The 23,384-nt window shown below is 40.2% G+C and overlaps 1 protein-coding gene across 2 annotated transcripts in view; it reads left to right on the top strand.

The window, feature by feature from the left end:
* LOC114041415 (zinc finger protein OZF-like) overlaps positions 1-21,527 on the top strand; it is a 51,028-nt gene extending 29,501 nt beyond the window's left edge. Inside the window, exons 1-4 of one of the 2 annotated variants that reach the window (XM_027859854.1) lie at positions 2,427-2,537; positions 11,746-11,872; positions 12,472-12,588; positions 18,762-21,527. In XM_027859854.1, the coding sequence (XP_027715655.1) occupies positions 2,466-2,537; positions 11,746-11,872; positions 12,472-12,588; positions 18,762-20,035 (1,590 nt within the window). In that variant the 5' untranslated portion in view covers positions 2,427-2,465 and the 3' untranslated portion in view covers positions 20,036-21,527. Of the gene's footprint in view, positions 1-2,426; positions 2,538-11,745; positions 11,873-12,471; positions 12,589-18,761 lie in introns of those variants that run through there. The other variant, XM_027859855.1, reaches the window with a different exon arrangement.
* Positions 21,528-23,384: the final 1,857 nt, after the last annotated feature.

The following is a 23,384-nucleotide window of genomic DNA, read 5'->3' as shown; positions in this document are numbered from 1 at the left end:
TTTCTTTCTTTCTTTCTTTCTTTTTCTTTCTTCTTTCCTTCCTTCCTTTCTTTTTTCCTTCCTTTTTTCTTCCCTCCTTCCTTTCTTCCTTCCCTCCTTTCTTCCTTCCTTCCTTCCTTCCTTCCTTCCTTCCTTCCTTCCTCTCTCTGTCTCTTTCTCTGTCTCTTTCTCTCTCTCTCTTCCTTCCTTCCTTCCTTCCTTCCTTCTCTGGTTCTCCTGACTCCAATGCCAGTACTCTATCAGCTGCACCACCTAGCTGCCCCTTACTCATTTCTTTACTAATCAATCAACAAATAAATTAAACTACTATGTATCAGAAACTATGTTAGGCAATGGGGATTCAAATACAATGAACAAAACATTCCTTACTTGCAAGGACCTTACATTCCAGGCCAAGTTTGGGCATTAATGATGTTTGCTTTTTTACGATTGGATTCTATTTATAATCTGCATCTTTCTCCTAATATTTTGCAAATGCATTTGTCCTTTAAATGATAGTTGACTGACTGATTGACTCCATCTGCCTTTCTCTTCCTTGTCCACACTTAGGAGAGTTGAGAAATTGACATGTTCCCCAGCACATGGACCCTCTGTAGTCATTCCCTCCCTCCTTCATGCTTGGGCGAGGCGGGGAGGTGTCATTCCATTTTTTTTTTTTAACTTTTCCAAGTCTGTAGTGCCTGAGATACTTTCTAGGCCCTCTTGTCCTCCTCACTAATGTGACTGTAAGTTAAATTATTATAAGAAATGGAAATAAGTAAGTGGATATCTTTACCCATATTCACTGACCACTTTTTAGAGTCAACACCTTCTTTGAATAGATCAAACTAAAGCTGTTAAAACTGTACAAAGTCTTATCATTATCCTTTTTCTACGTTTGGTTTGATTTTCTCTTTTGTTCCAACTGGTTCCAGTTGGTTGTTCCAACTGGTTAGGTCTGACCAAAAACAAATAGCTGATTCCTAAATTACTACCTCATAGGTAACTTTTCTTAGGATGTTGTTTGGTGTTTGCCATTTTCATCTCCTTCATCAGTCTCAAATAGTATTCTGGATGTATGGTCATGAAGCTTATGAGTAGTGAGTCTGCAAGTCTTTGGCTTCTTTCATTTCTTAATCTTGAATTATATCTTCTTTTAAAAATTTATAATTGATGAGTTTTATCTTTGCATCAGTCATTTCAACCTTCCCACAAAAATGAACCCTCCTCAGTGACAAAGTATTATAACCCCACATAGTGTCTGTTCACATTATTGTAGGTATTGTGTGTATTATTTTCCTGGTTCAACTTACTTCACTATACATTAGTTCACACAAGTCTTTTCATGTTTTTCTGAATTTCTCATATTTGTTATTCCTAAAGATAAGATTCCATAATTTGTTCAGTTACTCTCCAACCAATATTTTGCTACAGCAAAGAGAGCTGCTATGAAAATTCTGATATGTTTGGGATCTTTCTTTTAGCTTTGTGCTCCTTGGTGTACATGCCCAGCACTGAGGTTTCTGGGTCAAAGGCTATGAACAGTTTAATCACTTTTCTTGCATAACCCCAAATTGATTTCTAGAATAGTTGGACAATTCACAGCTCCACCATCAGTTTATTAGGGTCATTTTCTGGCAACCCCTTCAAAGCTATTTCTGTCTCTTATATTTGCTAGTTTGCTGGGTGTAGGTGAAACCTCAGAGGTATTTAATTTTTTTCATTTCTCTTATTATTGGTTATCTGGAGCAATCTTTCATATGATTGGTACAGTTTACTAACTCTTTGAAAACTGTTCGTGTCCTTTCACCACTTATCTAATATAATGGGAAAATGAACTCAATTGCTACGTGCAATTTAGTACAGTGCCTAGCACATAGTAGGCACTTAATAAATGCTTGTTGACGCAACGATTAAATGGTCTTTCTCGGTTCTCAGAAACTAAGTACAGAATTCCGAAAAGTAGATATGAAAGTCTCTGGAAATGTTGGCAGTGGAATGCGGTTTAGAGCAAGGCTGTGGGCCAGATGCCAAAATCATGGAGAAAGAGAATGGCTAGGAGGCGCCTAGTGCCTGGAGGTGGGTTCAGTGGGGCCTCATAAAGAACCGAATTTCCAGGGCGACGTGGTTGAACGACAAAGCCTGGATCCGCACGCCACTCCAGCGTGCTTGCCCCCTTCCAGGGGTCTGGTTTCTGCCCTCAACTGGAGGCTGAGCACGTGTGGGGGAGGGCGGGGCCCGGAGCTCGGCAGGAGCCGGCCCCCTCTAACCCCACCCTCGGGGGTGGAGTCTGTTTGGCACGTGCTGCGGTAGGCAGGGCTCCATTGCTGCCACGCCGGGGTGGGGGTGGGAGGGACGTGTCAGCTGGCGGAGCAGCCACCGAGAGAAGAGTCCTCCTGGCTCCTAGAGCGGCCCGGAAGTGCCCTGGAGGTCGGGCGAGACGGCTCTTTCCGTGAGGGTTACCGTTGGGTCGTGGTCCCAGGTCCATGTTTCCCCTCTGCAGGTCCACCCTAAGGGCCGTCCCCGGTGTGGGCTGCCCTCGCGGGCCGCAGCCAAGGGTGAGTCCTGCTCGGGTGGGGGTAAAGGGATGAGTGAGGCACCGTGTGCCCGGGAAGGAGCCCAAGCTGGAGTCTGGCGACCCCGGCTCTCACCCTCTGCGGGCCTCAGTTACCTCTTAATGTTCATTCCAATAAGCGCCTGCCGTGGGCCAGACCCTGTGCTAGGCGCTGTGAGGTTATAGAGACAGGCACACTTCTGTTGGGCGGGAAGACCCATGAACACAGAGAAGTAAACAAAGAAAACCCCAACACAAATCGTGATGGGCTTCCTGTGGGAGGTGGCACTTGAGCAAAGTCTTGAAGGAAGCTGAGGATCTAAGATGTAAAGATGAGAGAAACTATATTCTTGGCATGAGGTGGGGGGGGGACGCAGCATTTATTCAGTCAATTTAGCATTAGCCTGATGTCATTTAGCATTTAGTCATTTAGCACTTACTAAGGCAGAAACTAGTTGCTGCTCTCAGGGAGCTCACAGTCTAACGGAGGACGACGGCAAGCAACTATGTATAAGTCAAGATAAATACAGAACAGAGACAAGAGATGGAATGTCTTGTAAAAGGAACAGAAGGTTGGCCAGTTTGTCTGGTAGAGCTCTTGATAGCAAATAGATCAAATGATCGTGGAAAGATAAGCCAGAGGTTTTAAATGCCAAATAGAAGAGTTTGTATTATATTTTATCCAGGAGGCAGTTGGGAGCCACTGATTTAGAGATTTAGAAATACCAATTTGGCAGCTTTCTGGAGGATGAATTGGAGAGGGGAGAGATTTAAGATTAAGCTATTAGGATAGTCCAAAGGTAAAGTGGTGAGAATCTGAACTAGGACAGTAATTGTGTGAGTGGAGAGAAGGGGATGGTTTAGAAAGATGTGAAGGAGAAATAGAGAAGATTCTTCCACTAGTTGGAGATGAGGGAAGAATAGGGAGAGATGAGAGAAGTAGATATGATTACAAGGTTTGGAACCTGGTTATTTGGAAGAATGGTGGCATTTTCAGCAGAAGTAGTGGTTAGGACTGGGGAGAATTTGGTGGTAAAGGTAATCTGTTTTGGACTTGTTGAATTTGAGATGTCTGTGTCACACATATTTAGAGATTTCCATTAGACAGTCCATGATGCGGGACTGGACCTTAGAAGAGATTAGAGATGAATAGATATAGACCTGGGAATCATCTGCATAGAAATGATAGTTTAACCCATGGTAGCTCAAAAGAGAATAGACAGGGAGGAAGGCCCAAGTCTAGGAAAATCTACATGTGAGAGAAAGAAGAAAAGAAGGTACATTGGAAGATAATTGAGAGTTGGAAGGGGTCTTAGAGATTGTCTAATCCAACTTCCCTTAATTTAAAGATGAGAAAACCAACGGGGAAGTTTTGTATAGTAGAAAGAGTGCTGGATTTATAGTTAGAGACCCTAAGGCCTATTTCTGCCACTCACTACTTGTGTGAACTTAGACAAATTACTTAACATCTGTGGGCCTTAATTTCCTTGTTTATTGAATGAGGAGTTGGACTAGGTTATTTCTGAGGCTCCTTTCAGCTCTAAATTTATAATCCTATTGTAGCAACCTCTGTGGGCTGTCTCCCTAACTTGTGCTCATGGGTTGGGTCACTGGAGAGTTGCTGCTATCTTAGGTATAAAGGGTAACCCCTTGGTTTGCACTCTTAACAGTATTGTTCATCAGCCCCCACCAGTGTTCTTCCCATTAAACATCAATCATAGCTATAGGCTTAGTACAGGCATTTGCTGATAGATTAAACTAACAACACCCTACAAAACATTCCCTCCATAAACCTGGGGTGCACTCTTCTCTAAATACACAGCACCCATAGGAAGAGTGGGTCCAGATTTAGAGTACAGTGGTAGTAAAGTGTATATGTAGGATACAGGTGTAACAAAGGCAGTTCACTCCTGGTACTTGAGGTCCTGGATATCCTTTATCTCTTTGTAGAGTCCTCGTATAGCTCACCTTGGGTGTGGTGTCTCTGCCTGGAAGGCAGGTTCCCTGTATCTGCTTCTTTCAATAGATGACCAAATGCTGTAACTGATTCCCGTTCCTAGAAACTGCTTTCTCCTTGATGTAACGGGCTTTCTTTATCTTTTCTGTCTATAGTGTGCTTCTGCTCTTTCAGTTGTGCCAAGAGCTCTTGAATTGATGGACTTTCAAACTTCTGGTCAAGTCACTGCTAGCCCCTGTGGCCTATGGAGTGAAGAGGACAGAGACATCCCTCTTTCCATCCTGCAAGGATCTCCTCTATAAAACACATGAACTTGCGCTACCTAAAATTGACCTTTAGTCCTTAGGGGTTAGCTGCAAAGACTTTAGTAATATTTGCTCTTCCAGTAAGATTGGTCCCTTTAATTCTGTCAGGGTGTTCACACATCATAACAGAATCAAGGGGAGATTCATCTTTACAGTCAATTTAACACCTTGTTAAAATTTTGTGATTATATTCTTGGTCTTCTGAACTGGGGCTTGTTAAAGATCAATTCCCCATCAAAGGAGATTGAGAAGGAGTGGTGAAACAGCTAGGAGGAAAACCAGAAGAAAAGAAATGTCACAGAAATCCAGGGAAGAGAGAATGTCAGCAGTTCTCTATCATCATATATTTTCCTCAACAAACAGATAGTACTAGTACAACTACTGTAAGACAAGAGGATGCAAAAATTTTTGAAATTTAAAAGGGTCTTCTGCAGTCTGTGTATTGATTGATTTTGCTGAACTTCTTTTTTTTTTTCCCAATATTTTGCTTTGTAATCTTTGCTAAATCCTTTCCCCTTTCTGGCCTTCAGGTTCCCGACCTGTAAAATAAAGCGGTTGGACTCTGAGGTCCTTTGCAGCTATGAAGTTCTGCAGTTTTTGGAGTTGGCTGCCATTAACAGGATCTTGAGTTTGGATCATAGAATGTCTGATCTGAATGGGTCCTCAGGGATCAGCTAGTCCAAAGTTCCTTCAGCCCAAAACTTTTCTGCAGCTTCTTCATTGAGTAGTAGTCTAGCCTCTGCTTGAAAACCTCTAGTAGTAGCAGATCCTCTAACTCCCAAAGCACCACCTTCCAACTTGGGGTATCTAATTGTTAGGAGATTTTTTTTTCCTTGTATCTAACTAAAATCTGTGATTTCCAAAAAACCTAGAGCCTTTCTGAGATCCATAATGCTCATTCTTTGCTTTAGAAACTGGATATATCCCACCTTCATAACACTTCACTTCTACTCTTTTCTGAAAACTTCCCATGTTAATATTCCCTGTTGGCTTTGGTCAGAGATTTATAGCCACCCAACACTATAGAAGCTTGGGGTGCTCAGTTCAGCAGATATTTATTATGCAGGTACTATTTGTAATACATTGTTCTAGGATCTGGAAATGCAAAAGCAAAACACACACTGTCCTCAAGGAGTTTACACTTAAAAGGATGATGTAGCCTGAAAAAAGGAAGTAAATAACAAGATGATTTGAAGAGATGGAGAATACAATAACTCAGGTGTGCTGAATGGGGTATTGGTGGTCAGAAAAGGCTTTCTATAAGAAGGTACTTGAGCTCAAGAGCTGAACTTGAAGGAAGCTAAGGATCCTAAGAAGTTGAGATTTGGAGGGAAGTTTGAGGGGACAGTCTGTGCAAAGACATGGACCTGAGACATGGAGTGTTGAGCTCTCAGAAGTTTGGCTGGAATAGTGAATGGCCACAGGAATAATACAAAATAAGCCTGTGAAAGTAGGTTGGAGTCAGATATAGCTCGTATTATATTCTAAAGGCGATAAAGAGCCACTTCAAGATTTCTGAACAGGGAGAGTAACATGGACTCATCTCTATTTTAGGAATGTTAATTGGCAACTATATGGAGAATTGGTCTCCTCTCTAATCTATCCTCCACAAATCTGACAAATTGGTAATTCCTGAAGTACAGATCTGACTTTGTCAATCCCCTGATGAATGAGCTCAAGTGACTCTGAACTTTCCACAGTGCCTAGCACAGTTCTTTGGACACATCAGGTTCTTAATAATTATTTGTTGACTGGAATAGATGCAGAAAAGTGATCAAAGTATCCAGAACAGAGAGAAGTGGGAAGGCTTCTTGGAAGAAGTGATACTACCTCATCTAAAAGGACAGCTTGAATTTGAACAGCCTACACTTGGTGGGAGAGGGTCATATAAACAAAGGTTTGTTGAATGAATGAAATCAAAGAAAATGGTATTCAGTGACCTCTCAGATGTTGGTAAGGTTTGCAAGGAGCCCCAGATATTGTTGCCTTTGGAGTTTTTACCTAGCACAGATAACCTCTTTCTCATCACCAATAAATAATAACTATTTTTCCTCTAAGTAAGACTGTCTAGTTGCATAAGATATTGAGAAATATAAGATCTAATCCCTATTTTCAGGGAGTTTTTTTTTTTGTTGGGACAGGACATATACATGGTATAGTAATGATACAAAACAGTTTGTGGTTAGGAGTAAATGAGTGACATAGATAGTGCTGTGAAGTTTTAGAAGTGGGAGAGATCATTGTGGTTAAACATGACCTTGTTCTGTTCAGTATTTTTATTAGTGACTTGGATGAAGACCTAGATGGCATGCTTATTTAATTTGTAGATGACACACAGCTGGGAAGGATAGCCAACACACAGGATGAAGGAGCTAGCATTCAAAAAAATCTTCAGTTTGTAATGATGGACTGAATTTATTAAGATATGTAATTAATAGTGATAAAATATAAAGTCCTATACTTAGGTGAAAAAATTTAATTATACAAGCACAGAACACAGAGACTCATTATCTTGATGGGTCATGTGAAAAAGTCTTAGAGTTTAATATTAGATAGCAGGGAGCTATGGCTGGAAGGTTGGGAGTTCCCAACACTAGAAGTAGTTGAGTAGAGGCTTGATAGGAATCCATTTGGAAGGAAGTCTGTAAAAGGGATACCTGCCTTGGGAGGGAGGTTTTCCTACATGAATTCTAAAGACTTTTAATTTTGAGATTGTGGATCACAAGTATAACCTAGGAATTCAATCATTTTCTGGTCAGACACATACTTCCCAAGTGTTGGCATATAACTGGTGTTCTGTGGTTGCTGGAGGGCTATCTATACATGCTGAGCATCCTCTGCTGGGACCAACAAGAAAATCCACATGCTCTCCAGGTATGGGTTCAGAAAAAGACCAATAGATTTCACATGTATGAATGCCAAAGGTTGATACATGATTAGAGATGGCTGTGTCTTCTAAATGCGGTTTTCATATCTCTCCTTCACTTATTCATACTGGGTTGTAAATCCCATCCTCTCCAAGATCCATTATGAGAAATGCAGACTCCTGGTAGATGTTTTAAAAACTTCTGGATGAGAGAAGGAACACTGATTTTAGTATACTTCTTAATAGTAATCTAGTCCTGGTCCAAGATGAAGGGATGTGGTCCTTGAACCTCTTTCATAGTCCAGAAATGGGTAGCATTGCTGTAGGTTGTAGAGAACCAAATAAACTCATTGCATATTCTTCAAGGTTATTCTTCTAGACCTCAGGCCCTATCACTGAGATGAAGGCAATCTTCAAGAATCAGATTTGGATTCCAACCAGGAGACTGTCCAGTGTCCAATGAAGGGTTTTGCTTTTTTTTCTCCTTTGTAAATGCATTTCTAATGTATGAGGAGAATTAGGATTGTGAAATGGGGGATTCTCTATATAGGATACTCATCTTAGACATCTCATAGATTATAGAATTTGGAGCTGAAGGAGACCTTAAACATTATCTAGCTCAACTCCCTCATTGTACTGATAAAGATTTTTAGTCCCAGAGATGAAGTGATTTGCTTGGGGTTATGCATCTAGTGAATAGAAAAACCAGTATTCAAACTCCATGTCTTTTGATTTCAGGTCCATTGCTTATCTTATTTTATCTTCAAGTCTTATTGCTTGTACTGGGGTTTATTGGGTTTGATACCCTAGCTCAGGGGTGGGGAACCTGTGGTCTTGAGGCCACATGTGGCCTTCCTTGGGTACGACCTTTTGACTGAGTCCAAGTTTTACAGAACAAATTCTTTTATTAAGGGGATTTGTTCTGTGATGTTTGGATTCAGTCAAAAAGCTGCACTTGGGGACCTGTAGGGCTACATGTGGCCTCGAGGCTGCAGGTTCCCCATCCCTGCCCTAGCTAATGCTCTAACTTAGCACTGGGGATATGGCTGAGCTTTCTGCAGTAGGAGAAATGATGGCTGCTACTACTGGTTGGTAGACTTGTGGATGAGTAGCAAAGAAGCTTCAAGAATTACTGGGAACTGTGGGGTTTGATCTGTAGCCAGAATTATATTTGGGGCCTCAATTGTATGAAGACCTTCAGAAAAATTGTTTCTTGAGACATGGACTTTGGATCCAGGGAATGGATTTCCATCTTACAGTGCAAATGATTATAAATTGAATGGTATTTTACATGGTCTATATGAACTAAGCATCTTGGAAGTTTGTTGAAGCTCTAGAGATGAGCAGGGCTGGCTTATAGAGAACTACTAAGGAGAGAAAATTAGAGCTAGAGATAGAGGTTTACATCTCTGGTAATTTGCTCTAGATAAGCTTTGCATCAGCAAGATTGGGTTAGGAAGTTTCCTTGGGCCCTGTGGGTTAGGAGCTGTATGAAACACTGATTAGACTTGGCCACATAGGGCAGAAATAGGAACAGTAGGTATAGTTACTGGGAGGCAGATGTCTGTTAGGTACAGAAAAAACTTGTTAATAGTTTTAGTTGTTCAATAGCACTTCTAGGGCTGTATTCCAAAGAGATCATACAAATGGGAAAAGGACCCACACGTACAAAAATATTTATAGCAGCTCTTTTTGTGGTGGCAAAGAATTGGAAATTGAGGGAATGCCCATCAATTGGGGGATGGCTGAACAAGTTGTGGTATATGAATGTAATGGAATACTATTGTGGTATAAGAAATGATGGGCAGGCAAACTTCAGAAAAACCTGGAAAGACTTGCATGAACTGATGCTGAGTGAAGTGAACAGAACAAGGAGAATGTTGTACACAGTAATAGCTGTGGTGTGCGATGACTAATGTTGAAAGACTTAGCCCTTCTCAGCAATGCAGGGATCTAAGACATCTCCAAAGGTCTCATGATGGAAAATGCTATCCACACTCAAAGAAAAAACTGTGGAGTTTGAATGCATATTGAAGCATACTATTTGCTATTTTTTTCTTCTGTTTTGTTTTCTCTTTCTTGTGGTTCGTCCTATTGGTTCTAATTCTTCCTTACAACATCACTAATATGAAAATATGTTTAATAGGAATGTATATGTGTAGCCTGTATCAGATTGCATGCCGTTTTGGGGAGGGAGGTGAGGAAGGAAGGGGAGAAAAATTTAAAACTCAAAAGCATATGGAAGTGATTGTTGATAAATCAAAATAAATTAATTAAAAAATTTAGTTGTTCAAAAGTTGAATGAACTTCCTTAATAGGTTCTCCATTACTGGAGCTTTTATTCTACTTCACACTTAGCTAACCTGTACCCTGCAAGTTGGAACAGATCATTGAGGGACTCGTTAAAGTCAAGGGTATGTGGGTATTCCAGAAGGGTTCTGGAAAACAGATCCTAACAAGAGAGTCTGTGTTGTCTATGTCTTGGGCCAGCCATTGGTCTGAGAATTGAGTTAAAACAGAGCCAAGAGAGTCTAAGGATTAAGTCAAGGTATGGACCTAGTAGAACAAAGCAGAAATGAGAGGAAGAACTGAATCGTAATGGTCAAAGGCAGGTACAGGTACAGAATCAAAAGGAGGCAGTACAAGTGATCAGAATTCAGTCTGCAGATAATATCTGAGCACCTACTATGTGTGTCTTCACACAAATACATCTCTAGAGCCACCAATGTATAGGGGAATCTGAATTCTCAAAAGAATTGCAAATTCTACCAAGCTGGAAAGGCTTTGAGCCCAGCAATGGACTGTGTGTCTTCATTCAAGACCAGCCTAGCAGAGAGTCAAGACGCACTGCCAAAATGTTGACTACTTGGGAATGAGGGCTCGCTCTCCATGCCCCCCCCCCAGTTCCCCTATAGATTATAAACATACTTAATCAAAGAGTGGAAGAAAAATTGAAGGAATGACACTGATTTTTTATTTACTAGAGAACCTTACATAGGACATTGTACAGTGGGGTGGGTGGGAATGAAATAGACATTATCTCTACCCTGAAGGAACTCACAATTTAGTTGAGACGATAAAACAGAAAACCTGTCATGGAAGGCAAAAAAATGAAATAATAGAACTGGGTTCAAACACGATACTATGGGAGTTCAAAAGATAGAACACTTTGGAGTGATTGAGAAACCTGTTGTGGAAGAGCTAGCATTTCAGCCAAGCCTTGAAGGTGTTCAACAGGTAGAGATGGAGGAAGGACAGCATTACAGCCCTAGAAAGTGATATGAGCAAAGTCACGGAAGCAGGAAGCCCCCAGATGTATTTGGAGATGGTAAGACATCCATTTGATTGAAGCATAGGGTATGTGTACAGTCCTCTGCTTCCATGCCTTTACATTTGAGTTGATTGCTAAAAGATTGTTAAGAATTAAAACAAGTTGGGTATATGTGTGAGGACATTATGAGCACAGGGAACAGGGTGGACAAAGTCATGGAGGCTTCAACACATAAGAACTGAAGAATATGTGATGATATAAGATGAGGCTGGAAAAGTAGAGTTGAGACATTGTGGAGGGCCTGGAATACCAGCCACAGGTGTTTGAACTTGACTTTGGAGTCATTAAATGGAAGGATTTAGCGTAGAGCAGTGACTTGACTAGATCTGTGCATAAGGAGTGTCTTTCCATATTATAAAAGATAGATTAGGAGGAAGAAAGTATGTCCCCTCCAAACTTTTAGCATTGAAGAAAATTTTGAGTCTTAGTTATTTTTATCTGTCCTTATAGGGGGCCTCTCTCATCGCTACCTTAATCTCATCCTCTTGATCTTACAGTTGGCCTAGTCAAACTCCAATAAATATTCCCTGAGATGTAGGGTTGAGACTTCTTTTGCTAATACTTTCCCTGTGTCCCTCTCCTTTTTCTCTCCTGCCCTCTTCCCCTCTAAGAATATAGTGAGAACTTGTACAGCATCAGATCCCTTCAATACATATCCTTTCCCTTTTACCAAGGCTGTCTGGTCTCTCTGTCATACTAGGCAAGGCAGAGTTGCGGCACTCTTTCTGGAATAGCAGGGACATGTTGTTTCAGGAGGCAGTGACCTTCGAGGACGTGGCTTTATATTTCTCGAGGAAGGAATGGACACATCTGGATCCTGACCAGAAGGCCCTCTACAGGGATGTGATGCGAGAGAATTATGGAAATGTGGTGTCCCTGGGTAAGGATTCTGCAGATTCATTTCTGTGGTACCTCGTCTTAAAAGCTGTGGAGCTCTTGGAAGAGCCAATTAAATTAACTCAGGACCCAGATCTCTCAGTCTTTTGGATCTCAGGGACAAGATGTTCTTGCTTCCTATTATGAAGTGAGAGGTCTGATCTCTGGTGTAGGGCAGCTGCTCTTTAGACTCTCAGGAGCAGGCCCTTATTAACCAAGTTTCCTATAGTAAACTGCCCTGCTTCATATAGGTCATCCTTGCATTTGATGATGCCAGTGAAGTCCATATGTGTGGGAGTTTCCTGTCCTTCCGGTAGGGATGGACCAAATGATCTTGTTGTTATACTGTGCTCAGATCCTTAGCTCCTTTAATTCATTACCCATTCCTTCCTTTCCCTATCCTACAGCCCCAGCTCTTGAAACTGTATTCCCCTTCAGAGGGCCTTCCCACTCTCTGAAGGTGCTTTTTCACCATGTTCTCTCCTAGCATTTCATTTCTTTCCTAGTTCACCTGTTCCCTCTTACTGAGGGGGCTGAGCTTGTATTCTTTGTTCCTGATTCCAAGCACAAAGCAACACATACTGTTTCCTTCCCCATGAGCAGGATTTCAAGTTTCCAAACCTGACCTGATTTTCCAGCTGGAGCAAGAGGAAGAACTGTGGGGCCTTGATCTACAGAGAACTAAGAAAAGAGAGGAGATCCTGAGAGACTTCAGTAGATGTGAGTGAGAGGAACCAAGTGAATAGTTTGTCATCTCTTATCAATTCTGGAAATACTCAGATAGTCTAGGCACTGCTGTAGAGAAGGCATGAAGGTGGGACAGGGGAATGGACAAAGAATACTGAGTAATAGTCCCAGAGACAGGCAGAGAGAGCTGGCAGGTGTGTTGAGGACAAAGGAATTGAGTGTGTGTTGAGGGCCATGTGCTGAAAACTTTGAAGACCATCATCAGAACTTTGGACTTGGTAAGATGTAAGAAAATATGATGTCAGTGTCTGATCTTAAGCAGGGAAGATGGCTGCACCAGGACCATAGGCTGAAATGTTGATTTTGACAGTGGAGGTAGTGATAAGCCAGATGGTAAGAGTAGGGCTTTTTATTTTTCTTGATAAATTTTGTCTTAACAAAGCAGGCTAACCAAAAGAGAAACAAATTTTTAAAGCCCTTTAAATAATCCCTATAAAGAGTTAAGGAAAGCAGTGTAAAAAAGTGTAGAAGTGGTTGTAAGAGGACTATTTTTTTCAACAAGCATATAGCCTCTGTGTGCCTGATCTATCCCTTGTGCTACACTTTGGGGATACAAAGACAAAAATTACAGTCTCTGTCTTCAGTGAGCTTATATCCTGTTGGTGGGAGGGGAACCACATGAACGCAGAAGAGTAAATAACAAAATATATACAAAGTAGATAGGAAATTAAGAGAGTGGAGAAAAGCATTGCTAACAACTGGGGAGCAGAGCAGGCTTTCTGTAGGAGTTGGCAAGTTGACTCTAACCCTGGGTTTTGAAGGAAAAGGGATTTTAAGACATGAAGAAGCAAGGGAATACATTTTGGAGGTGAGGACAGGCTGTGAAAAGGGACAGAACTAGAAGGTGGAATGTCATGTATAGAAAGCAACAAGTAGTCCAGTTGAGCTGGGAACTAGTATAGGAAGCCTGAGAAGGTAGGCTGAAGCCAAATGTTGGATGGTTTTAAATGCTAAGTAGAAGAATATGTAGTTTTAGGGGCAGCTAGGTGGTACAGTGGATAAAGCACCGGCCTTGAAGTCAGGAGGACCTGAGTTCAAATGTGGCCTCAGACACATAACACTTACTAACTATGTGACCCTGGGCAAATCACTTAACCCCATGGCCCAACCAAAAACAAAACAAAACAAAAAAAAAAGAATATGTAGTTTTATTTTGTCTCAGAGATAGTTAGGAGCTACCGGAACTTCTTGAGAATGGAGTGACATGTTTAGATCTGTGCTTTAGGACTATCAATTTGGTAGCTATTTGGAAGGGTTTTGGAGAGGGGAAAAATTAGAAGCAGGCAGACCAGTTAGGATGCTATTGCAACAGTTTAGGCAAGAAGTGAGGAGTGCTTAGGGTGAGCTAGGGTGGTGGCCATGTGAATGGAGAGAAAGGGACAGAAAGGAGAGGTATCATGGAGGTATGATTAACAAGATTTGGCATCTGATTGGGTATGAGAGGTAAGAGACAGTGAAGAGTAAAAGGTGAGTATATGACTATGAATCTAGGTGACTTGGAAGAAAAATAGCAACCTTAATAGAGGGAAGTTAGAAAGAGGAGGAAGGTTAGGGGAGAAAAATAATGAATTGTGTTCTGGACATACTGAGCTGCAGATGTCCAATAGACAGTTTGTGAGGCACACCTGGAGTTCAGAAAAGAAACTAAGGCCTGAGATAGATATAGATTGAAAATCTGGGAATTGTATCTATAGAGATAGTTGAACCTGTGGGGCATAGTGGATAGAATGCTATAGTCATTTGGAGTCAGGAAGACCTGAATTAAATTCTGCCTCAGATGACTCTGGGCAAGTCACTTAACCTTTTCTCAGCCTCAGTTTCCTTATCTGTAAAATGGGGATAATAATAGCACCCACTTCATGTGGTTGTTGTGTATGTAAGTATATATTTGTATGCATATATGTATGTTTGCATTTTGCAAACCTTAGATATACATATACATACATATGTATTATCTATATACATATATACATATATATACATATATATATATATGTATATGTTAGCCATCACCATCATTATTATTCAGAGAGAATATGGAGAGAAAGAGAAAAAAGAGAATTTTTCTCAAGTAAGAGTTTACAGGGCAGCCACGTGGTGCAATAGTTAGAACACTGGCCCTGGAGTCAGGAGGACTTGAGTTCAAATCTAGCTTCAGATACTTGATACTTTACTAGCTGTGTGACCCTTGGCAAGTCAACCCCGATTGCCTCCCCCTTCCCCCCCAAAAAAAAGTTTACAGTAATTCAGTTAAGAAACATGTTTTCAGACTGTCTGTGGAGGAAGGGGAATTCATTTCAGTTGTATTCAATAAACATATTAAGTATGTGAAAGAGTTTTGTTCTGTGCTCTAGGGAAAGAACTCTGGATGAAATTCTTTTCCTTTCCCTCATGAAACTTAGAGTCCAAGCAGGGCATGATAATAATAGTGGTAATAATAATAATACTTTCATATTTTGATGGATCTGTGTGTGGTCTTGTCAATGTGAGTTTTCTCTCTGCTGATGCAGTTGCAACCCATTCATGATTATCCATTCTTTATTACTTCTTGTCCAGGACAGCGGGTCTGCTCTATGTGTAGATGTTCTGTGGATGTCCTGACTCTGGATGTGTGGATATCAGTGGAACACTATCATCTGTTAGTCATGTTGCATAGCTGGCTCAGCTTTTTTTTCCTGTGAACCATAAATGGTTTCTACCCTCAAGGAGTTCATATTCTAATGGGAGAGATAACATGCAAATAACTTTACCAACAAGATATATAGGGTATAAATGGAAGGTAATTTGAGAGAGAAGAAACTGACAGTTTCAGGGAGGTGTCAGAGGAGGGGAAAATGGCCACAGAAATCCCACCTTCTGAAGGAGGGATTTGGGTTGAGTCTTGAAGGAGGCCAGTGGAATCAAGAGGTGGAGGTGAGCGGGAGGACATTCTAGACATAGGGGACAGCCAGTGAAAAGGCAAGGAGTGTGGGGTGTGAGAAGCAGCACAAAGGTCCATGTCCCTAGATCATAGAGTGTCTAGAGGGAATAAAGGGTAACAGTCCTGGAAAGTTAGGAAGGGCTAGGTTTTGAAGGGCTTTAAATGCCAACCAGAGGATTTTATATTCAATCCTGGAGGTAATAGAGACTCACTGGAGTTTATTAAGTAGTGAGTGACATGGTCAGACCTGCACTTCAGGAAGATCACTTTGGCAGCTAAGTGGAGGATGAATGTGAGTGGGCAGAGACTTGAAGCAGGGGGTCCATCTAGAAGGCTATTGCAGGGGGCAGCTAGTGGCGCAATGGATAGAGCACCAGCCCTGAAGTCAGGAGGACCTGAGTTCAAATCCAGCCTCAGACCAAACACTTGACACTTACTAGCTGTGTGACCCTGGGCAAGTCACTTAACCCCAATTGCCTAAAAATAAAAAAATTAAAAAAAAAATAAAAAATTAGAAGGCTATTGCAGTAGTTCAGGGAAGAAATGTTGAGGGCTTGCAGCAGGGTGGCAATTATATGATTGGAGAGAAGAGTTGTATAGGAAGAATATCATGAAGGTAGACTTGGCAATAGATTGGCTATGTGGGATGAGTGCAGGAGAAGCCATGGATGTCACTGAGACCAGGATCCTGGATGAGTAGGAGGCTGATGGTGTCCATGACAATAATAGGGAAGTTATGTAGAGGGGAGGGTTTTGGGGTAAAACAAACATAATGAGTTCCCTTTTGGACATGCTGAGTTTTGAGATGTTTACAGTGCATCCATTTTAAGATGTCTAGATGGTGATGTAAGATAGGAGCTCAGGAAAGAGATTAGGGATGTTGGATCTGAGAATCATCTGTATAGAAATGATAGCCTCATTGTTCCTTTTTTATACCTTCATCAAGGGTACCTTAATGTGTGTGTAGATTATTCTAATACAAATTTTGAAGATCTGGAAAAGTAGGCACGTAGATCCATGGTTTCAGCCATTGTTTTGTATTCTTAAGTCATTTACTTTCTGGCTATTGTCTGTTTGCTATTTGGTATACCCTTGATGCTTTATATCAGCTTTGTGGGGTTGGGGAATATAGGGTTGGTCAGCCTGGCTCCCTGCCCTGAATGCCCTCTGGGAGGACTAGACTGAATTTCAATTTCCTCCAGGCTGACTGGCCTGGGTCATTTATTTGTAATTTTACAGTGAGATGGTGTTCTCATTGGGGTAGCTATAGCATTTGATATTCCTAATTTAGGGCTGCGTTTCAATCAAAAGGCAGCACGTTTTTAGTCCTGCCTTCATCCTCCACTTTAGCTTGTTGTTAGGCAGACTCAGTGTTTGCTGTTTTCTTGAAGTTTAGGAGGAGGGAGGATCATTCCTGCGATATTTCTTTAGTAGCACGCAACCATAGGGAAACTGTGTGTTACCTTCCATACCTGCTGTTGACACATGGAGGCTGGGAGGTTGGGGCAGGATGGAGTACTGAATGAACTTTAAAGATTAATATTCTCTGTCTTTAATGCATGAAAAATTTACCTTGATGGTGTTCTATCATCTTTGTTGTAATTACACCTCATATGTTGCTTTTGGGGTGGGGAGGGTTGGAGAATTGAGATGGTTTAGAGACAATAAGTAATCATCATCTTGATGGTCCCATGACCATAACCTCTGGATCCATCTGTGTTAGTGTTCATTGTTTGCCTTTTTTTTTTTTTTTTTTGGTAATAAGGTCAGGGATTTTCCCCATAAATATCCTCTCCTCTTTCCAATATCTTTCCAATATCTTGTGAATTTTAGATACCATAATGCCTCCCAAACTGTGTGGTCTTCAATGGAAACTCCTCTGTCTATATACTTGATCTAATTTAGCTATTTTCAATCTCTGGTTTCCTTGATGCCATCTTTGCTTTGTCATACTTATCATACTTTGTCATACTTGTCATATTTGGACAGATGTACTTGAGCAGAGTTATAAAAAAATAATTGCACATCTTTCATATTTTTTATCTGTTGCCCTCTTTATGATTTCATTCTTTAATATCCCCGAGATGACTTTACTTAGCTAGGGCTTTTAACAAACTTCATTTCAATAATTTTTTTCTATTGCTTCTTGTCTTATGAGGCAATGTCATTTATAATCTTCCACCATAATATTTTCATAATTAGTTTATGTTCTAAATCATTGTTGCCCTTGGTTGTCATATCTTTCTTAGCAAGGAGCATCAGCCTCATGAATCAGAGTGGATAATGATATTCCCATCTCATAGATGAAGAAACAGGGCCACAGAGAGGTTAAGTGACTTGTTGGAGATTACAACTAGTGTATGATGAAGCTGGGCTTCACACTTAGGTCTTCTGATAACAAATTTGAATTTGAGCTTTCTCCGTAGTGCACTATATTGCCCTGCTTTGCTATGGTAACACTGGAAAAATTGGGTGATGTAGTAGATGGAGTGCTAGATTTGGATTTGGAATTTGAGCCCTGCTTTGGATACCTATTAACCGTGTGACCCTGGGTTAGGTATTTAATCTCTCTCAGTCTCAATTTCCTCTTCCATAAAATGGGGATAATAATGAGTGTAGTAATTACCTCACAGAAAGAGATATTGTAGACGAAATGCTTTGCAGCCCTTAAGTGTTATCTAAATATCACTTACATAGGGTGCCCTGACTGGTGTTGGAGAGGGCTTTCGTAGTGTTAACCCTCCCCTCCCGAAAAAGTTCTTGTTGGATGGAAAACCCTCCTCACTGAGTGAACATGGAATGCACATTTGGGCCTCGGCAGGAACACCATTCTTTTCATTTCCCTATGACAGTGTATCTTTATCACCCACAGCATTTACTTTGCTTCACCATTGTCACCTAACTGTTGAAGCCCTTGCCTCACTCACCTGATACCACTCCATACCATCTTCATGAACTCCATGCCCTTCAGCCTGATTCAGCTGCTTATCCTTTGACCTTCTAGCTGATCCTCATTTCCTCTGTTTAGCTTTGGTCAATTCTTCCACTACTTCATTCCCCTTCTTACCTAATCTCTACTTCTTCCTTCTGTCCTTTATGTAGGACAGTTTTGATTACTTTCAAAGCCCTTACTCCTCTTAGACATTAATTTCTATGATTATATTTTTATGCTTATAATTTCCTTTTAGCACAGCTTAAAGGTAACATTTTTTACTTATTGTTTCAGATTCTGAGATAAGGACTGAGAACAAGACATCCTGTCAAGAAAAGGATATGTCAGAAGATACAGGATTACATGGAGGGATATCAGAAATACTTCTGAGGGTCATTCCTCAGAAATTTGGTTTTAGAGAAGCTTGTGAATCAGAAAGAAATTTAGTGAGCCATCAGGGAAACTTTGCAGAGTTGATTTTTAGGGAACCTGTTTCCCTGGAGAAACATTTCAGTCCAGTAACTGTGATCTATAAGCAAAATCCCATGGAAGAAAGGAGCCTGGAATATAAGGAATTTTGGAGAGACTCTATTATGAATTCAGACCTTGATATACATCAGGGCAATATTGTAAGTGAGCAACCCTATAAATGTAATATCTGTGCTCAAAACTTCAAATATATTTCTGACCTTATTCAACACATGAGAATTCACACTAGGGAGAAACCATATAGGTGTGATGAATGTGGAAAAGGCTTTAGAAAAAGCTCACAACTTATTCAGCATCATAGGATCCATACTGGAGAGAAACCCTATAGTTGTGAGGAATGTGGCAAAGCCTTTAGTCAGAGCTCTCAACTTATTCGACATCAGAGAACTCATACCGGAGAAAAACCATACAAATGTAGCGAATGTTGGAAAGACTTTAGTCAGAGAGCAAACCTTATTCAACATCAGAGCATTCACACTGGTGAGAAACCTTACGAATGTGATGAATGTAGTAAAGCCTTCAGTTTGAACTCACAACTTATTCGACATCAACGAACTCACACTGGAGAGAAACCCCACAAATGTAATGAATGTGGGAAAGCCTTCAGCCAGAGAGGAAATCTTATTCAGCATCAGATAACTCATACTGGAGAGAAACCCCATGAATGTAATGAATGTGGAAAAGGCTTCAGTCAGAGAGCAAACCTTATTCAACATCAGAGAACACATAGTGGAGAGAAACCCTATGAATGTAATATATGTGGGAAAGGCTTTAGTTGGAGTTCTCGACTTATTCGACATCAGAGGACCCATACTGGAGAAAAACCCTTTGGATGTGAAGAATGTGGTAAAGCTTTCAGTGTGAACTCAGAACTTATGTTACATCAGAGAAGTCATACTGGAGAGAATCCTTATAAATGTAATGAATGTGGGAAGGATTTCAGTAGGAGTTCAAATCTTATTCAGCATCAAAGAATTCACACTGGAGAGAAACCTTTTATGTGTAATGAATGTGGTAAAGCCTTTAGTCAAAGAGCAAACCTCCTTAAACATCAGATAATTCACTCTGGAGAAAATTAACATAAGTGTAATGAATGAGCAAAAGGCTTCTATACAGAATATTTTTTGACTGTTAACAGTCAGCTTAGGACAAGAGAATAGCTGTTCTCAGAAATCAGTTTTAATTTACTGTCTCAGAACTCATTGGAGAAAAACCCTGTATGTGTCAGAAATGTGAAAAAAAAAACCCTTTCGTCAGAGCTCACAACTTAACTAAACTTCAGGAAATTCATACAAAAGAGAAACTTGTTACTGTAATGACTGCAGATATGTTCAGTTGGAACCCACATTTTAACATCAGAAATTTTATATAAGAGAGATCTCTCTACCGATGTGGGAGAATCTTGGTGTCAATTCAGCCTTTATTTAGGATAGAGTATCCACACTGGAAAGTGATCTAGTCAATGGAGAAGGCTGCAGAAAGATTCACTGAATTTATCCAAAATCATAAGATCCTTTAGGGCAAGGCTATTTGGAGACCTAGAGGTTATTGAAATCAGATTAGGAAAGCATTGTTAACCTGAGTTATCTACTAGAATTTGGAAGTATCTTTGAAAATTGTTTTTGTTAAGGTGAGAAAGAAGGTTTGAGGACACATTGGGACAGAGGTAGCTTTAGGCCTGGGCCTGGAGAGTGGGAGTACAAATAACCCTGGCTGCTGGAATGTCAAGTCTAGGGCCTTTATCATTTGAGGTATGTGACTCCCAGGGAGCAAGGTGAGACTTAAACGGTACTTAGTATCAGGGAAGACTATCAAAATTGACATTGATAGTGAAAAAAGAATTGAGAGAAAAGGAAACTTATGAAAAATTGGGTTTGACCATAGAAGTAATAATAATTGCAGTAATTTATGTGAATTGTTTATCAGATATGCTTAGTTTTTAAGCATTACAATAACAATTATACATAATAATAAACTTTTCAGATTAACATTGGTATGGAGTAGATTGTATTTGAGAACACAGCTGTAAATGTTGATCATAGGTGAACTTGTTTGTTACTTGTGTAATCTGTTGCAATTTAAAACTATTAGAGGAAGCAAAAAATAGCTCACATTTATATAGCATTTTAAGGTTTACAAAGTGCTTTCCTCACAACAACACTGTAGGGTTGTTTATGGACTGTATGGGATTTTTTTGTGATAAATTCCTTGTAAAACAGATCATCAAAGCCTACTTGCCATGAGCTATTTGTGAAGGTGTAGAATGAGTTTTTTGATAATAATAGTAACAGCTAACTTTTTATAGTGTTTGGAGGTTTACACAATACTTTTTTCCAGTTACCTGGTGAGGTAGGTAGTGAAAGTATTCCCAATGTACAGATGAAGAAATTGAAGCCCAGAGAGGTGAAGTAATAATAATGGTGATAACTGATATTTACAGGGTGCTTTAAAATTTGCAAAGCAGTTTACCCATATCATCATATTTGAGCTTCATCATAATCAGGTAAATTATATCAGCAATCATTTTTACTGCCATTTTACAGATAGGAAACCAAGGCTTTGAGCAGTTAAGTGATTTGCATATGGTCACATGGCTAGTTAGGGCTGGAATTTGAATTTGGGTCTTCTGACTCCTGAGTCAGTGTTCTTTTCAATAAATTTTAGTGTCCCTAAGGAACATTTTTTAAAAATTTTCTTTTCAAACAAATATTTGCATTCTCTCTTTTCCATTGCCTTCCCCTCTCCTTCCTATTGAGAAAGGAAGAAAAACACACTCCTGCTACAAACTTGTAAAGTCAAGCCATGTCCAGAAAGAAAAGAAAATCTGCTTCAATCCGCACTCTGAATCCATCAGTTCTGTTTGGATAGATATACATATTTTATCATGAGTCCTTTGGGATTGTGGTCGATTATTTTCTTGATCAGAGTTCCGAAGTTTTCGAAAGTTGTTTTTCTTTACGATGTTGTTACTGTACAAATTGTTCTGGCTCTGCTCACCTCACAATGCATCAGTTTATATAGATCTCTTCAGGTTTCTCCTCTGTCATTATTTCTTATAGCACAATAGTATTCTATCACATATACTATAACTTGTTCAACCATTTCTTTGCCACCACAAAAAGAGTGCTATAAATATTTTAGCACATATGGGTTCTTTTCCATTTTCTTTGATTTTTGAGGGGGGAGGAAGGGGGTAATAGACCTAATAGTAGTATCGCTAAGTGAACGCGTTTGTGCAGTTTAGCTTTTGGAACACATTTCCAAATTACTTTCCAAAATGGCTGGACTAGTTCATAATTCCACCAATAGTGTATTAGTGTTTCTGTTTTCCTGTAGCCCCTTCAAACATTTGTCTTTTTTTTTTTCTTTTGTTAGCTTTGTAAGTCTGATACGTATGATGTGGAACCTCAGATGTTTTAATTTGCATTTCTCTACTAGTCATAACCATTTTTTCCATGTGGTTATTAATAGCTTGAATGTCTTCGTCTGAAAACTCCTTGTTCATATTGTTTGAGCATTTATCAGTTGAAGAATGGTCTTATTCTCTAAGGAACATTCTTGGAATGGTGCACTTGAATGGAATTTTAACTTTGTTCTATTTTATCAGTTGCATCCTGGGCTGTTATTGGGAGGGAAACATAATGTTTCACTGTCTCAGTTTGTTTCAGAGTCAATAGTGACTGCCCATAAATAGCAGGGAAGGAGTTTAAGGGATCTTCACGTACATGATCTGACAGCCCTCACTGGTTTGTTGATGAGGTTGGGGTGCTGTGCATAGGCTGTTAGAAGTATGGAATGGTGAGATGTACGGGAGGGAACTAACTGACAAATTTTGTTGATTTTACTTTCGTAACATATGCCCTCTTTTCTCCTCTGACACTGCCATTACCTCAGTAAAGGCCCTGATCATCTCATGCTTTAGTTATTGCAATAGCTTGTGGGTTGATCTCCCTGCTTCAAGTCTCTCCTCATTCCAGTCCATCTTCCACCCAGCTGCTAATAAGTTTCCTAAAGCATAAGTCTCACCATCTGACCCTCCGTTTAGTAAACTCCAGGAGCTCCCCGTCACTTCCACAATTAAATATAAAATCTTGTGGTGTTAAAAGCTTTTCATAACCTAGTGCCTTCAGACCTTTGCAGTCTTCTTACACCTTATCCCAGTGTACTCTGTGATAGTGACGCCCTCCCTTCTTATTTTTTGTATAAGATACTCCATCTCCTGACTACAGCCATTTTCATTGGCTGTGTGTTGTACCTGGAATTCTTTCCATCCTCATCTCTGCCTCTAGACTTCCCTGCCTTCAAGTCCCAGCTAAAATTTTACTTTCTACAAGAAGTCTTTCCTAATACCACTTAATGTTGGTGCTTTACCTCAGTTGATTATCTCTAATTTATCCTGCATACGTCTTGTTTTTATATAATTGTGCA

Source organism: Vombatus ursinus, unplaced genomic scaffold (assembly GCF_900497805.2).
Source record: "Vombatus ursinus unplaced genomic scaffold, bare-nosed wombat genome assembly UNPS02014173.1, whole genome shotgun sequence".
In the NCBI taxonomy this organism is placed as follows: domain Eukaryota; kingdom Metazoa; phylum Chordata; class Mammalia; order Diprotodontia; family Vombatidae; genus Vombatus; species Vombatus ursinus.
The sequence above is the reverse complement of the archived record's forward strand: the minus strand, read 5'-3'. Positions and strand labels throughout refer to the sequence as shown.